Here is a 17,727-nt window from a genome sequence, read left to right on the forward strand (position 1 = left end):
CATGTTTTGTTGAAAGATACCGACAAGTATTTAGTAGTATACAGCCAAGAAACAGCCTAAGAAAGATCTTAATAAAAAGTGTGATTACAATTCCTCAATTAAAATTGCATTTTGAGGCACCTTAAGCTAATGCTTTAACCAGGGACTAGATGGTCCTGGTATCATAAATCTGTATCCTTGATTCAGTGTTGTGTGGTCGAGTCACATGCTTCACGTGTCTGACTGCATTACCTTTAGTAACCACACTTAATATCTTTTTGATGCAATTACAAACCAATGTGACAGAATGTATTTGCTGCAAACCCATGTTGATTGGCAATAATTACATTACTTTTCCTTAATTCATTATTGAAGCAAATCCTTTATCAGATTCTATTCTTTTGCCTGGGATCCCTGTCAGTCTAACAGGTCTGTAATTACTCAGGTCATCCTACTTAGAGCCAGATCCAAAACAAGACTTTGGAAAAATTTTGGTACCTAACATTTAGAACTCAAATCTATCAAAAAACCTAATTCAGCAGCAGATTAAGACTGAAAGCACACATGTCCTGTCAAAGTTGCCTAAAGGCTTGCAGTTTTCCTTCTCTGCATACCCAGACAGTCCTGAGCACAGAGATGTCTAACAAACACCCAAGGCAAGGCTTTCACACATTTGGGGTGTCACAGCCTGGTCCTTGTTTCCTACCTAAAAACCTGGTCTGATCTGATGTTAAGGATTTCCCAGAGTTTGTCCAGGATACTTGGAACGATGTGGTTGTTTCACTGGAGTCCTGGCATTAAAGGTGTTTGAAACTGGTGGCATAGAGGGGGTGCAGCTGTAGCACACCTGGGCTGCTGGTTGCCATGGACCAGGTTTAGTGCTTCTGGGATGTGCTGGTCAGCAGGGTTGCAGCACTTGCCCAGCAGCTCCCGTGCATCCCACAATTCCATGACCTGCTGCACTGCAACCCCCAACACAAATGCTACCATTTCTGGAGAGAAGACAGAAGGATTATCAGCTCTCATTTGAGTTCCCTGAGAAACCTGGAAGAAAGGTGCTGATACCACCCATGAGGCCTGGTCCAGGACATTCTCAACAGGTCCAACACTCAGCAAAACCCTGCATGGGAACAGAACAAGGGGAATTCTTGTAAGAAGGCCTCCTGACTCCTAGGTGTACTGAGTTACATCTTTGATCACATAGGTGAGGTGTAAGGCACCCTGCACTCTTGCAGTCGTGGCACTGTTCAAAAAGAAACCCAGGATTCACTAAGTCAAAAGGTCAAAAAAGAAAGCTGGCAGCTGTAGCTGACTGGTTCAATCATTCACCTGGGGAAGGGAGGCCTGCAAGCTCTCATCCCTGAGATGTTTATGCATTACATGTGAAACAATAATAATTACTGGTCTATATTCTGTAACACTCTCCAGAGAATTTGTATGTTTTTAAATCTCCATAACCAGGCTGAGAAAGAAATCAGCCGTGAGACTATGTGACAAAAGCTTGTCTCCAAAGCAGACAAAGGAGTGCAGAGGGACAATGGCACTTCAATGGTTGGCAGCCCAACTAACAGCCTGCCCTGCTCCTCCCACACACACCACAAAAGCTCATCAGTGGCCCATTTTCACAAGTCGGAAGAAGCATGGGGACACAATGGCAGATGGGAACACTCAGATAGGAACTCAGAATAAAGGAAAACCATTCCAGGCTCTTCCTAGGGTTGTCCCAGGAAAGTATCGGCTCCAGGATACGGACTGGAGCCTGCCACGATGAGCCAACACCACAGCAACTTTAGAACTGAGGGGGACTGTATCCTACAGATTTAGGACTCAGGGGATGCAAGGGAAGAGCACCTCAGGATTGCACAGCACTCCTCGTGGGATGCTTAGAGAAAGAATCAAAGGCAAAGAAAGGGAGAGAGCTAGGTGATTTAGGAAGGAATAGGTAAGATAAATAGATGGATAAGGGAATAAAAAGAACCAGTCAGTGTGAAGAGTTTTCTGGGTGATGTGCTTATCCATCATGCACACTGTTCCTTTCTTCTTATTAGATTCCTTTATAACTTCTTTTCTGAGTGAGCAACTCTGTTTTGGGCATGTCCATGTGTACGGGGGTCTGGTGCCAGCCTCTAGTCATGCCATGGTGGGAGAGTCCACGTGCCTGGGCGACAGTGACTGGACAAACAGGAATAAGTCGATTTAAACCCAGCACCTGGAATATGGGACTGAGGTAGATAGGGCCCCTACGTGTCCCTGGGGCCAGGAGCTGGAATGAGTGACTGTCTGAGTGCCACCAGCTGGGCCGGGACTGCAGGCACTGGTGTCCAGCAGCTGGAGAGCCCCGAGGGAGTGACCAGGATTACTGTCCCTAGAGCAGAGCAGCAGCCAGAAGCCCTCATGTCAGTGGTGCCAGGAGGGAGTGAGCGTGACAGCGTTAGTTACAATCCAGCTGGACTTCTTTGTGGAAGGTGGTGTGCCCTGAGAGCCAGGGAGGGGGAGAGGATGGCTCATCTCTAATGGGAAAAGCACAGCAGGAGCTGGGTTAGGCTGGGAATACATACTTGACCTCCCTTCACTTGGACCTGGGAGTGTGGAGTTGCATCAGCCTTGCCTCTCCTGGGCTGATGGATCTGGCCTGATTCCTCCAACATAAACACCAAATATTTCCCTTTGTGGGGGAGTGCTGTAGCCCCAGACCAGCAGGTAAGTGGGGAACAGCAGATGTAGTCACTGCCATGCTTTGTAGAATAATTTTTTTAAGCCTATAGCCTTGAACCCTGAATTTATGAAAATACATTACTAGCAGAAAAGTTCCAGACAGTTTTTCTGTCCATATAGTACCCGGGTACATTGTCCCCATTTTGAGATACTGGCAAACTCCATGCATTGATAGAAAAGCACAGGCTGGCAGAGGACTTTTCTGGACCATTTATCCTGATTTTGTAAATTCTGAAGCTAAGTTTCCAAAGCCAGGTACAGAGGACTTTAAGTGTTGGCATATCAATTAACTAAATTAAGTGCTTAAAATAAACAACAACAACAAAAAAACCCCAAGTAATATATAAATACTGGCACAACACTTGTTGTTATCTGCTGGAAGGGCTTCAGTGGTACAAATGTTATTTTCAAATCAGTGTAAATGGTCCAAAAAAGTCCTTTGCCTGCTAAGTTAAACAGCAGACAAATGAAGATTTAAAACATGAGTTTGTTCAGAGGCACTGGGCTCTCCTCAGGGCCCTGGGGAAGAATACTGATGGTATGATGCTCTGAAGATGATCTGTTCCCTGTTTTTCTAATCTGACCCCCACCCCACAGAGGAAAATCCTTTCTCTCTCTACTGCTTATGAATTTTATTTTCCAACCACACCTCTAGCCCTAGGAGAGCTATCACTGGAGCCTTGTGTTTTTCAAACAGTTGATGCACACATTATCTGAATTTCTTTAAAAGGAAGGGCTGCTGAAGGGTGGGTCCCAAAGCTGCACATGAGAGGGAAGAATATGATGTGAAGAAAAATAAAACACAAGTGCACAGATGCACTCCTAGCAACAACTCTTACAGCAATATAACAGTAAACACTTGCCTTTCTGCCTGAAAGAACTAGGCTCTGTGCAGATGTTTATATTTACAAGATACAAGTCATTTCTTGCAGTCTTTCCTCAGAGACTTAGCATTAATGTATCTGGAACTAGACTGGAATAGAAATTATTTTCCACAGCAGTAAAAGTGACTTTAAAAATGCTTACCTTGAGGTTACATCATGATTTTCTACATTTTTAACAGTGTGATTGATTCCTCCTGCATGTTTAACAGCAAATTTCCTAAGTGGAACACAAACCAAACTGTTCCACAAGATTTGAGTGAGATAGAACTGCTTCCAGAATGAGCCAGCATTTTTTAACCCTCAGAGAAATCAGCCACCAGGGAGATGCAAGAGCAATCTGGTCTGAGCTTACCTTTCAGCAATTCCAGCACTGGCAAACATAATTTGCTAAGTCAAAGGTTTAAGCCTGAATCTTTTTTGGAGCTGAGCAGACTGATAAAAGATGAAAAAAAGTGGCTAGATTGAGGAAAAGAGGCAGATTTTTCCAGTGATTTGGAAATGCACAGATGTGTTTTATTGCTGTTTTTATCCTCATGTCTTAAATTTACAGCAAATTCAAGAGGATTCTGGGATGGAGAATTGCAAAGAATCTTCCATGTCAGTGCTGCACCATTTATTTTCATGGAGACAGTCTGGATAACTCCACTGAAGATGGCTGCATGAGAAGCAGATGGATGCTGAAGGAGATTCCCCAAAAGACATGGGAACAGCGAGGAATGTGGGAGACATCACATGCCCTGGCCAAGGAAAATCAGGCCAGAAGTTAATCAGGGCCTATGCCAATACTGCCACTCCAGTAACCCTGTCTCATGTCAAACGCAGGGTCCTCTGTTCCAGGCAACCAGACTTCAGCAAACTGATTAAACTTCATTTTAAGGCCAATTGTGATTATTGACCTGCTGTGATTATTGCCCTGCTAGCTTCTCTTTATTTATTTAAGTTTTTTTACTATGGCCAGTGAAGATCATTTGATTTTTGAGAGATCAATAGAAAGCTTAAGGCAGGAAGCAACTCTGTGCCACTTATCAAGATGATGCAGATCAGATTACTTCCAGCTTTTGTTTCATCTGAAGTGTGGCTACTTGTGCAATTTCAGTGAAGGAAGTGTTAGTTATGTCAATGAGATAGATAATGGGAAAAAACCCCAACAACCACAAAAAGCAACCCAAAACCACAAAAAGAGTCTGAACAGCAGCCTCAGTTTTGTGTAACATGAGCTCCCAAATAATTTTTAATGAAGAAATTTGCCCTTCCAAGTGAACACATGCCCACTCACCTCCTCCATTTTCCTGCCATATATCTCAAACTAAACCCAGGGCTCTCAGCTGAAGTTAGTTTCTTCTTTTCCCCCTTCTCCTTCCTGAACCTGATGTAAACTCATGTTCCCATGTTTCTTATCCTTCAGCACCCAAAGAACATTACAAAAAAAAAAAAAAAAAAAAAAAAAAAAAAAAAAAAAAAAAGACCCGCCCACGCAGCCGTGCCACACTCTCTCAGGACCTGCTGTGAGATTGCTATCCACAAAATTCAGATTCATCTATGTGGTGTGCAACAAGCCAGTAATTACACACTTGAGAGAGACATTATTTACTTATTTTGGAGTTGCACAAGCCTGGGTGCCTGGTGGTATTTCACAAATCAAGCACAGCCCACTGGGCTTTCCATGCCATTACTTCCACACAAAAATGTTGCGTTAGTGACCTCCCTAGTATGATTGGTAATAATTACCATACAATTGCATAGTCCCACCAGACTCCTATGCATATTCAGGGGAAGGATCTTCACCTAGACAGGGATCTTTTTTGACCTGGAGGTGTGATTCTTAATATTGCAATGAAGGTAGTTCACGTATATCCAGGTATGTTTAAGAGGCACCTGGATCTGACACTGGATGGTGTGCGGGGTTACAGCAATAGTGCCAAGTTAGACTGATTCATCTTAAAGGTCTCTTCCAACCCTGATTTTAGGATTCTACAGGATGCATGGGCTTTAAACCTTTTGCCAAGTTGACAATATATACATCAACACCTTGATTTACTTCATCCATAGAGTGCGTTTGCTACAGAATGTCCTTGACTAAGGGGTGCTAACCACTTACCCGGTTCTACTCACATACAGTCCCTTGTTTTATTTTATGAAAGACAGGAAACCTAGGCTGGATATTAGAAAGGAATTCCCTACTGTGAGGATAGTGAGGAGCAGGAACAAGCAGTCCAGGGAAGTTGCCCATCCCTGGAAAGCGCTCAAGGCCAGGCTGGACGGAGCTCGGAACTACATCATCCCTACGGCCCACTCCAACCCCGTAACGTTCTGTGATCCTTGGGGCTTGTTGGCCGCTGTCTGTCCTACTGATAATTCTCCTTTATCGCCAGTAAAGAGCAGGCGAAGCTCAAACAGCAGGGCCTGAGGCCGGCGGGGCTGGAGGGCGCTGCCTTGGCCGCCCCGCCCGCCCCTCATGGCGCCGAACGCGCGGGCGCCGCCCCGCCCGCCCCTCATGAGGGGCCGCGTGTGGGCAGCGCCCTTCGGCGCCGCCATGGCTCGGCGCGGCAGCTACCGCAGCGCCTTTTCGTGTTTCGTGCACGACCAGCTGCCCGCGTTGGAGCGGCGCGGGCTGCCCGTGGCCCGTGTGGCGGACGCCATCCCCTACTGCTCCCAGGCATGGGAGGTGAGGGCGGAATGCCGGCGGGGCCTTTCCTGGAGGGTGGGCTCGGCGCCATTTCAGGTGGCCGTGCCGCGCTCCCCTCAGCGCAGGGAGGTTCGTGTGCCGGGGGTGGGGTGGTGGTGGCGGCATCCCCGGCCGGCAGGAGTAGTTCCAGGAGGTCTCTTGTTTGTGGCTTGCCCTCACTCCGAGGTACTTCACCTTCGCCTTGCTGGGTGTTTGTAATCGAGCCTTATGGCGTTATTAGGAAAAAAGCGCCTGCGAGTGTTTGAGTCAGTCTTGGCAGCCATCAGCAGTGTCCTTTGGAAGTGCAGGAGTGATTTCTTACACGGGGAGTTTGTTGGTTTGTGGGACTACTAGAAAAAGGTAGAAACCTTTTTGTAACAGCTAATTTTCCTTCAAGTCCCTGACAGAGGCAGAGAAGACGATGTATACAGACAAGGCTCGTAAATGGAATAGCAAGAAACACTCTCAGAAGACTGTAAAGGAGGTAAATGCTGACAATGGAAGGCCCCCAATAAGAAGGAGGAGTAGTCGGTATCTGGCTCTGTGCTCAGTTCCATAGGATGCTGTGCAATTTCCACCTGCTCTCCACATCCTCCAGCCTCTGGAGGGTATGGCTGCATTAGTAATGTCTGTCATTATACGAGTTATGCAGGTAATCGTTGTAGCTTGAATTGAAGGTGAAGATACTTGATACCTCTTTAAACCATCACAGCTTGTTCCTTTCGTCTCTTTTACCAAGCAAAATGCAGTTCTCTAACATGCTAGCTTTATGTTTAACAGTATTTTGCAGTGCCTGACTTAATTTTTTAATTTTTTTTTTTTAACTTATACTGTAAATTGGTGTTACTTCTTGTTAGAAGTTCATGTTGGTTTTGCTATTGGGTGTCATTGTTTTAGGTAGTTCTTGTCTGATGGCCTGAAAGCACATCTTAGAAGCAGCTGATTTGTTGGTCTGGAGGAGCTGTGTGGTGAACCAGGTCAATGAAATGTGGCCTGTGCACAAATAGAATAATTACACCCTGCCATTATTTTTAGGTTGGTTGGATGTGGGAGGAGAGTAGTAATATTGTTGTGGAGAACAATGTAGAAGTGGCAGTTGGTTTGAGTGTGTATGGTTGTGTCTGAAATGGTGCTAAACAGATAATTTCTGCTATTTACTGCCTTGAAAAGGTGTTTGTCCCGTTTGTTTCTCTTCCTCTCCCAGCACTTCTCCGAAGCAGAGTTACTTAAGAGTTTGAATTATGTGAGGTATCATTTTATTTCATTTCAGTCTTTGTTGGTAGTGTAAAAACTTGTGTGTCCAAGGAAAGAAAGTCACATTTACTGTCTGAGTAAATGAATAATACTGCATTTACTTCTTAATGCTTTATTACTAGATAATGACTGTGAACTGTGAATTAATGGTGAGGATAAATTCCAGGACTTGCAAACACTTACACGGTGATAGAGGGAATGACAGGATCATCATAGTTTGGAGTAACTTATAGTAAAAATGGATTCATTAAATTAGTCTAGACTAGAAGGGAGGTGTTAGACACTGTTTTCTGGTTTTGGGGGCCTGCATGTCTGGGAAAAAGCTGTTTAAAATGTGATCATCCTTGTGTTGTGTAGCAGGCTGTGTGTAATTAATGAAACTCCATTTTTATGTGTCAGGGAGAACTGAGTGAAATGGCAGGCAAGTCACAAATGGAGGCTTCTGTGTTTCCTTCCACAAGTTGTAGCATTTTAGAAGATTGTAATCAGGGAGAGGAATGAATAATTGCTTTACCAGAGTAAAGATCACCATCTTTACTGTATCTGGAAATAGGCAAATATGGATATATGAGATTATGTGCTCTTGTTTTATTAACCCCAGCCCTGTACACAGACAGCCACGGTCACTTTGTGTAGTGAAAGCCCATGTTCCTCTTTTGGAGGTGGCCAAAGCTTGCTTAGATGGGAATAATTCCTCATTTTGTTTTAAATAGTTCAAACTGATAACCAATTAACTTTGGCTGAGATGGTTATCTGCAATCAGGATACCTGGGTGTGGATGTTATTCCCAATTCGGGTTTGAGTGATCAGATCCTGTAAGGCTGCCAGGTTTCTTTTCCCGTCCTATTAAAAGCTTATTGTTCATGAATGGATTTTCAGAGCAATCCAATGACTTCCTTAAGGCTTTACCAGCTTTTCATGAACCTGTTTCCTAATCAAAGACAACTAACACATGTGCCAGGTGCTTTTTTTCATCAAACTTATGGAGAAAAGTTTTAAAATTCCAGTTTGAAGTGTTCCTTGCCTGTGGCAAGCGGTTGAATTTAAGAAAATACTACTTTTTTTTTTTATTGCATTTTGTAAATTTATCTGTAGTTCTTTAAAGCAGTAGTGGGTTGACAAAGGTACTGAAGAGAAATCTTGCTTTCCTGGCCTGCAAGTGTACAGGGACTTTATATATAAAACTTTGGCACCTAAGCACAGCTGTTACTGGATATTGCATTTTCTTCTGATATAAGGAGCTGAAGGACTTTATTTGTGGTGGGAAGACTTTTGTTGTTGTTTTTTAACTTTCTCATCTTTTCCAGACTTGTAATGTGCCTGATCCAGTTCCTGCTCCTCTGCCCACAAAGCTGCCCAGTGTTACTCCTTTGCCAGATGCCTCTGCTCTGTCTTGGAAGAATGATCAGGGTATGGTGATTTTAGAGCAGTTGGTCCTGGTAGATGAGAGCTTGCCCTTTGAGGATATTCTCAGTGGTACCTGTACAAAAACTGTTTACATTTTGCTAAAAGCCATCTGTGTCAGATGTTTTACATTACTGGGCTACTGCTGTAAAAGGTAGAGGGACATCAGGGAAAATACTGTTCCCCCCTCCAACTTCTAAGAATTCTATCCTCTATTTTTTAGCTCAATGGGAGTATAGCCACTAAAAGTTTCTTAACAGTTATTTCAGGGTTTTTAAGGAAAAGGTATTTTTTCAAGTCCTACATTGATGATTTGACGAGGCCTAATCCAAGTTCAGCATAAAAGAATACTTGTATTGACTTCAAAGGGTTAAGAATTGCTAGATATCAGTGTTCAAAATTGGTATGATAGAGGCATTAAATAAAACAAGGGCCTGACCTCACTGGGAGAATAAAAGAGGGAATATGCACTCTGTCAGTGCCTTTATAACATCCTGACTTGCTTTCTTATTGAAGAACTCTTAAAAACAAAGTATTTCTAACCTGTACCTGCCTCCAAATGGCTGTTCTAATTAGAGCTGGGTAGTGAACACATTTGTAATCTTCTACCCAATGAATATTACGTTATTTTGAAAAATGATAAAAGGTACTGCTTACAAGGTAAGTCAAGAAGCCAGTTCATATGAGCTGTATCTGCTGTATGGTTAAGTCTCAGCTCCAGCTTTTTACCTCAGTCTCTCGAACTGTTTTCATGTTGTCATGGTTATGGGGGAGCAAGAAACAGTAGCTCCATAAAAAGTGAAATGCTTATTAGTGCCCTCTGTGCCAGGGGTCATGCTCCCCTGTCATTGTGATGCAGATTTGATTGGGCTGATCATGCTGGCTGGCTTGAGTTGGCACAGTTCATCTTCTAGCTGAATGAGAGGCTAATGATAAAGGATAATTGAGATACATTTCATGATGCTGCTCTTAATATTTCTCAGTTGAAGTTCTGTATGGTTCCCTGGAGCTATATCCATTTTTTCATAAGGTAGGAGAGTTGTCTTTCCTATGACCCCTGAGCTTTTGCAGTTTAAGACCTACATAAAGGGAGCATGACCATTCAGGCTTAGGGCAGCTGGTGTTAAATGTCCTAAAGACTGGCACGCAAAATTATTTATGTGTGAAGACAGTAACACATCTTTAGTAGAGCAAGTAGGACTTTTTTGATGAGGGGCAGTAGTTAAGAGTAAGGATTAAATAGCTGTGTTAAACTTCACTGAGGACATTGTGACGGTCGTGAAGAGAAGGATTAAGGTGTATTGTAAAATATTTGTCATAGTTGGATACTTTTTAATTAGTAAATGATAAATCTGTTCCTTAACATTTGTGTTGGGTATTCTTGCCACTTTCTTTGGGAGCTCATTTGGTGGAGAAGCAATCCTTTCAATTAGCAGACTTCTCGTCTTCTTGCCCCACAGGATTACTACCAACTCATTTAAGTGGTGTAGGCTGCCAAATTTAGCTCGTGAGGCTATTTTGCAGCTACTGATTTGGCTTTTCCCTAACCTTATTTTATGAAAGGGCAAGAGACCTATCCTTAAAAAGAATAATGGTTCCTGTTGGATTGCAGGCCTCTTAACATCACGTGGGTTTGGAGGTTGGCTTTTTTTTTAGTTGCTTGTATTTGTTGTTTTTTTGCCCCATCTCTACACACAGCAGGATCTCTGGAAGGTGTCCAGTGTGCCTGAATTCTACATAAGTGTTGTTACCTTGTCATCTTGGATACAGAGGAAGAGCTGTGTGTTTTGCTTGGTTGTTAATCTTCACTCAGTCATAGGAGAAAGTTCACAAAAGCTTTCCCTGGATGAGGGGAGCATGGCTTCTGTAACCTCTGGTGGCTTGTCTGAAGATGGTTTTATTCTTCTTCTTTCAGATATGGTTGCAGACATCTTCTACTTCCTGGACATTTACAGCTACGGGAAGCTGCCACCCCACTGCGAGCAGCGCTTCCTTCCCTGTGAGATTGGGTGTGTCAGGTACTCCCTGCAAGATGGCATCGTGGCTGATTTCCACCACTTCATAGATCCAGGTGAGTTCCAGGAAAGTCAGAGAAGCGCTGGGCTTGAGAGGGAAGCTTTCTGGGGGTCACTGCTGCCCAGGTTATACTTCTGGTATTAAGAAAAGTTTATTTCTTTGATTATAAACGGTCAGACTTCTTAAAATATCAGAGGAGTGCTGAGCTTGTTTCTGAAGAGAATTAGTGTCAGAGCTTCATGTAACTCCAAAGAGGGTAGGCTAAACCCAGGAGGACCTGCACGTGTTTGTGCTTTATATTTGATGTCAATGAATGTTTCTCTTGGTTGGACCTAAACTCACTCTACAATGCACTTTGTTTTTTAAAATGCATAGAACTGAAAATAACTTTTCCAAAAATAGTTGAGGCGTGTTCACAAGGCCACAAGGGAAGATGAAGCTGTTCCCCTTTCTGTATGTGAAGCTGTGGTGTACAGTGGGGAGTTAAGGATCTCTCCTTGGTGGTGTTGGATGATGATTGTGCTTTCTCCTGTTTTTTTGCAGAAGTACCGCCACGTGGTTTTCAGTACCACTGCCAGGCTGCTGGTGAGTATTAATGGAGAAAAAAAATGGTGTGCAAAGGTGTGCAGTTTTAGACTCAGCTTATCTGACCTCTGTCCAAATGTTTTGTAAGTCTTGGTGGTCCTTGTGTGTATCTTCAGCATGAAGTGCTAATTAACAACAGGGTAACTCAAAGATACTACTTTATATTTAAAAGTTATGTTTAGCAGCTTGGCATATATTACCAAAACTAAAATATCTACGCCATTGTTGTGTCTGGCTCTCTGTGCCTGTTTCCTTTGTGACTCTCAGTAATGTTTATAGACTCCAGTTTGTTTCTATTAGGACACTTCCTCTCCTTGTGTACAGAGGGAACAAACTTGGCCTGTGTACATCTAATACTTGGATAATGGCCTTTTAAAAGGGGCAGGAGGGTGAGTGTTTGCTCACAGCCCAGAGCTGCTGACAGAAGCAAGGTTTTGGTAGCTTAAACACAGACCCTGTCTGTGGAGAGGAGTGTGTGTGTGTGTTTGTGTGCATCTATATATGTGTATACAGAAAGATAGAAAGGAGGAGGCAACTGTATCTCTTCAGGAAATTGGACTTCTCACAATTTTCGTTTTTTGTTGTTGTTTTGTTGTTTTTTTCCCCTGTCCCCCTTCCCTCCTCCCTTAGGTGATGAAACCCATAAGATCCCTATATCTGGATTTCACCTTCCTCGTTCTTGTTACGCAGTTGTGCTACGGGAACTTGTTGAGTTTGCCCAGCCAGCCAGAGGTGCTCAGCCTCGCTTCTTCTGCAGGGTATGGCCAAGGTCAAAGCTCTCAATCTCCAGTTCTGCTCTCACTCCTGTTGGGTGACTAAGGACGTACTTCACTCTAAAACCTAATCAGTGTGCATGTAAGTGGGGAAAGACACTTTTTCCAGAGTGTCCCAGTTCCATGCAGGAAGAAATGGCCTCCAGAAGCCAACCTTTTTATAAAGCAGAGACCTAATTTTCTGCCTTTTTATTTTCAGCCTGCTCTTCTGGCTCTAATCTACTGATGAACAGGGTCTTTTGTTCTCTGACATTGTTATGACTTTGGTTAAGGGCTCCTAAGATTTGACTTAAATTGGATGTGCTCAATAATAGTCATAAATCCTGCTTTTTTGAAAGGGTATTTTTACGTTTTCGTGACTCTTTTCCCCATGAGAGTAACACGTGTCTTAAATTTTTGCTCAAGTTTCATTTTCCAGGCAACGGAACAAAATGTTAGGATTCAGAGGTGTTTAAGTTTCATAACAGGTCTATTATGTTTCAATTCAATTCAAACCTAATGTTAATCCTTAAAAAGTAGGGAAGGACAAGATTCTGGGTTCCATCCATAAACACAGGGCTCTGAAGAAGTACGTATGAAATTTGGGTCCTCTTCAAGGTACTCATCAGGGTGATTGTGCATTCAGTGCCATAAACAATTTTGGTTTGGAGGTGCCTTTTTCAGACCTGGACAGAAGTCATGGAAGTGTCAGAATTCTGTACTCTACTCCTTTGAGATGACAGAAATCTTTTTTCCTCCAGTCTAATGACAGATTCCGAATTAACTGGTGTCTTGGTCGAATGGCCAGCAAAACAGGTAGGGAATGGATCATTTTTGTCCATCCTTTTCCCCTCCTACCCCCAGAAATAAGGGCTGTGTATTCATGGACAGCTGTATTTGTCTGAAAAGCGTGTCTCAGTTTTCACAAAAGCTGATTCTGATAGCTAGAACTCCTTTGCATGCTCTTTCCTCCTCCTTTTTCCCACCATTTTCTAGGAAGCCAGGTTTTATTAAAACTGCTGGTGGAATATCTTTGAGCTTTGATGCTATGATAAGAGGCTGGGCAGTGAACAGGGACTGACTGAGAAATGAGCTGAGCAGGATATTCAGTGACTCCTGTTCTCCTGGCCTGGATTTTCACTGAAATGTAGGCATTGAGAGCCACTGGGAGCTTTTTGCAGTAGAAGACCTGATCATGAAACTGTACCAGAAGAAACACCAAAAGGAGCCATCCAAGATCTGGGTGTATAGAAAACTGGATGTCTGCCTGTGGGATTTCTCCAGTAATACCAGGTGTGTTGGGTGGTTCTTTGTGTAAATGTGCCTGCTTTCAGATTCGTTTGTGTTGGTACAAAAAGTGATATTTGTTTGCAGTGCTGCCGGAGCATATTGGGTGATTATGCAGTTAATTTAGAAATAGACTCTAGTGCTTCCTCTGCAACTAGTTTAAGAAAAGAGCCAATAATATGATCTTAAATTTCAGTAGATTTTAAAAAACTATGTAAATTATTCTTGGAAGTGTGCTTGGAATATGGTTTTTAAGATCCATTGGGTTCATCATTGTCACTTTGTCTTTTTATAGTCAGGCACTTTTGTGTTCCCATAGTGTCCTCACCCTAGGGGGGGACCCTAAGGAGAATGGAAGCATGTACTCTAAAAGACAGGTTTGGAGAGGAAAGTGAGGATGTTTGTGCTAGGAGGAGCTATTTCACATTAATGGGAAGCTTGAAATGGTTCACGTGGTTTAAATTCCATTTGTCTCTTAGGGTTCTCTTTTCTCCCTGCCCCCCACCTCAGCATGAAGTAGATTGCCTGATAAGCAGACCTTTAAACTCTGCATAAACTACTTAGGGCAAAGCTATTGAACTCTGTGAAATTTTAAAGTACTGCATGGTTACTGCAACAAAAAGTTACCATTTTTAATATTTGTTCTTGTACATCTGGCCAGACCAACTGTTCTTGTTGCTTAACAATGTAGGTGCTTCTGAAATAAGCCTGAACTTCGTTTCATGTAGGTGCAAGTGGCATGAGGAGAATGATATAATCTGCTGTGCTCTGGCATCCTGTAAGAAAATGGGGTGAGTGTTGCTTGAAGGGTTGACTCCAGAATGATGGCTTTTATTTTGTTAGCATTGCAATGGTGAGAAAAGTGTCAATCACATTAGAATTCACTGTTTGACTTCAGAGGTATTCTCATTGTGCTCTGGCATATCTCTGCTTTGGAGACTTCTATACTGCCTGACATATAATGTAGATACATGAGGTTCTGTGATCTTTTTGGTGGGGAGAAAGGAAAAGTAAATAGTTTGGAAATGAGGAAATGCTATTTATGATCTCTATTGGCAGCAGTAGTAGCACTTAGAGAGACAATAATAAATAGTCTTTCATTCAAAAAACTCATCATGGACTGCTATGCCCCCCAAAAAAAAAAAGTTGCTTTTCACATTCTAAGTGCTACATTTGATAATGTGGGGAAGCAGTTTGTTTGTATTTCATGTGTAGTTGTACAGCAGACTGGTGGTCTTGGAAGGAAGCAGGGATGCTGGCAGAAAGTCCTTCTGCCCTCTGGTATCTGTTCTGTGCATCTCAGGCTTTGGCTGCTTTTGTTTGCCAGCTGAAGAACCTAAAATGCTGTGCTTCCACACATCAGCATTCCTGTTATCCAGACCTTTCTTGTTTTCCTTTTGTTCTTGGTCCAGTTACTGCATCAGTAAATCCTTTGCTAGTGTGTATGGAGTCCCACTAACAGCAGCTCACCTGCCTCTGCAAGACTCTGATTGTGTTCAAAGCACAAATACCAGGATTGTAAAACTGGATGCTGAACATACCCAGGTCAGATTTTTTCAATTGATACCCTGATTTATTTCCAGTTGCCAATTTCACATGAGCTGTTTTGTCTTTGGATGCTGTCCTTTGTGACATATGTTGGGCAGACTGATGAACTTGCAGGATTTTGACCATGATTCATAGGTTTGATGGATAGTGGTGTATGTTTCATGTTAGCAGATACATGTACCTTATTTTGAATTTTTTTTTTTTTTTTCGTACAGGAAATGTAAGCTGAGAGTTCTGGATGCAACAAACCTTTGGATTCTCCAAGACAGGATCAAGAGTTTGTCCCTTCTAATTGTGAGTTTGAAACTTCCACATTTTTTTAGTGGAAAGAGCTCTTTAAACTTAATCCAGTTGTTACTTTTTCAAATTTCTGGGCTTAGATGTTGCCTGAAAGTGGTGCACAGCTCACACACTGAAGACTCAAGCAGGAAGAGCTAGCCTTTTCTTACTGAACAGACTCTTAGGGTTAAAAACATCTCTCAAAATTCAGTTTTTTGTAGAAATGTTGCTCTCTGGTTCATGCTTTTCTGTTACCTGAAGCCATTCCCATGCCCAGGTGCTTTGAGGCAGGGCCGTGTTCAAAATACTCTCCATGTTCTTAAATCATTATATGTACAGACTGGGCTGGTCCTTCTTGTAAATGTTCTGTCACAACTCAGCTAAAAGACTTCTCTTTTTTTAAAGTCTCTTTTTGCAGAAAGGATTTTTTTTTACTAGAAGGCCTCTGAGCTCAGTTCATCTGGGCATTTCATGGCTAACCTTCAGAGGAACAGGTTTGCAAAATAAATAAGAATTCTAAGTTTGCAAAATAAGTAAGAATTCTGAGTTTGCAACTTGATATCTTATGCATAAGATCCATGCTGAGTTAAACTCTGTTCCACCTGGAAATCATGATCTTACAGTTTTGGTGTTTGTGGAGGACACGACCTGCCTGGCTTTTTGTATCAGAGCTTTTGAATAGGTTCAGCTCCACAGCATGAACAGCAATTCCATTAATTTATGCAAGCTTTAAAGGCTGTTTTGATGTGCAAACTGTATTTAATTTATTAGGTGATTCTCCATGTGGTGTGAAGACCTCCCCTTGTGGAGCAAGTGTTGTACAAGGAAGAGGAGTTATTCGATTGCTGAGAAGTGCATCTGATCTATCCAAGTCTTTCAGTGTTTGAAAATCTTTTTCACATCCAGGACAGCTGTAAATTCTAATTTTCTTCATTTCCCTAAGATAACTAGTAGTTTCTCCAGACTGCAGTTTTTCATCTGTGCAAACCTTGACAGTTGAAGTTCTTGTTAGAATGATAAAACTATTGAGTGGATTTAAAGAATCTTGTTCATTATCTACAGGAAGACTTAACTTTGAAGGGACCTGACAGTCACATCTTTAAAACTGCATGCTGTACTAGTTGTATTTCTTAATGAATAGAGTGCAAATTCAAGATTGATTAATCAATATAATTGAATTAGAAGAATTATTTAGTGACCAGTGTGTAAACAATTTAAACTTTTTGCTTTATTTATTTTTTTTCAATAGCCTTCCCATGTCCTGCATGTGGAAGATGGAATTTCAGTGTGTAACAGTCTTGCTTCAAAAACTGATACAGGGGAGAAAGCACTGAAGGTGTGAAGGGCTGCCCTAGGGGAATTAATTTAAAGTCAGTAGTCCCAACAGTTTGCTGTAATATATCAGCTTTAGCCATGAAAAATTTGAGTGGTCTTTCAAGGCAAAAAAGCAGATTTTATATAAAATGTCTTGAAAGAAATACTGTGGCAAATTTATCTGTTAATGTTCTTAGAGGGACAGGCTCTATTATATACATCAGGGACAAGTACAGCATAGATTTTTTTTTTTTTTTTAATTTTACATCACTTTGCTTTTTAAGAAATGCATGTGCCTCAAACTTAGAGACTGAAGACAAGTATAGGTGTTATGGAGCTGGTTTCTTAGTTGTTTTTTTTGTTTGGAAAGAGTATCAAATTCAAACTGATCTATTTCACAAGAGTTTAGTCAGGCTGGGTAGATACCAGTCCTAATTATTTGGGGGCACATAAAAAAGTGGGACACTGTCTTGACATTTTCTAGGCAAGTTAGATGTTCCTTTTTATGAAGGCAGTGCTTGGAGTAATCCCCAAAAAGTTGTCTGTCTGTGCTTGTCTCCTAAGCAAGTGATTCTGAGAAATAAGAGCTTATTTTGTTAAGTTGTTCCTAGATTTTGTACCAACAGATGTCCAGTTTTGAAATACTATTTCCATAGCAACTAACTGTGTGAAGATTTCATTCCTTGTAGGTACTGAAACTCAAGATGAAGTGGTTTGTTCCCTTGAATAAGGAAAAAACCCAACAAAACAAATGCAAGCAAAACCCAAAATGCAGCCAAAATAAGAGGTTTATTTGAGCATGCTGATCAGTGTGTCACAAAAGGCCAAGTGCTGGTTTAGCTGGAAACCTGTTGCAGCTGCTATAAGGCCAATTGGACCCTTTCGTCCAGTGTTTTAGGATCACTGAAGCATTTCTATTCTTCCATAACCTTTCATAATCGTTCACCTTTATCACTGAATTTCCTCAATTGATTCTGTATTTGCTTCCTTGAAGGCTGCTGTCCTACCTGCTGATTTTCACTAAATAAGGGGCATTAAAGCTGTA

At 42.1% G+C, this 17,727-nt stretch overlaps 1 protein-coding gene across 1 annotated transcript; it reads left to right on the forward strand.

Annotated features, from left to right (window-relative positions):
- The first annotated feature begins 6,111 nt into the window (after positions 1-6,111).
- Positions 6,112-16,255, forward strand: MAEL (maelstrom spermatogenic transposon silencer). Its single transcript, XM_041480235.1, is given in 12 exon segments — positions 6,112-6,243; positions 6,641-6,727; positions 8,805-8,907; positions 10,817-10,972; positions 11,461-11,502; positions 12,133-12,260; positions 13,016-13,070; positions 13,406-13,547; positions 14,270-14,332; positions 14,954-15,086; positions 15,305-15,383; positions 16,140-16,255. Coding segments are annotated over 12 exon segments (1,236 nt in total).
- Positions 16,256-17,727: the final 1,472 nt, after the last annotated feature.

Source organism: Pyrgilauda ruficollis, unplaced genomic scaffold (assembly GCF_017590135.1).
Source record: "Pyrgilauda ruficollis isolate IOZ18807 unplaced genomic scaffold, ASM1759013v1 scaffold50, whole genome shotgun sequence".
Lineage (NCBI taxonomy): Eukaryota > Metazoa > Chordata > Aves > Passeriformes > Passeridae > Pyrgilauda > Pyrgilauda ruficollis.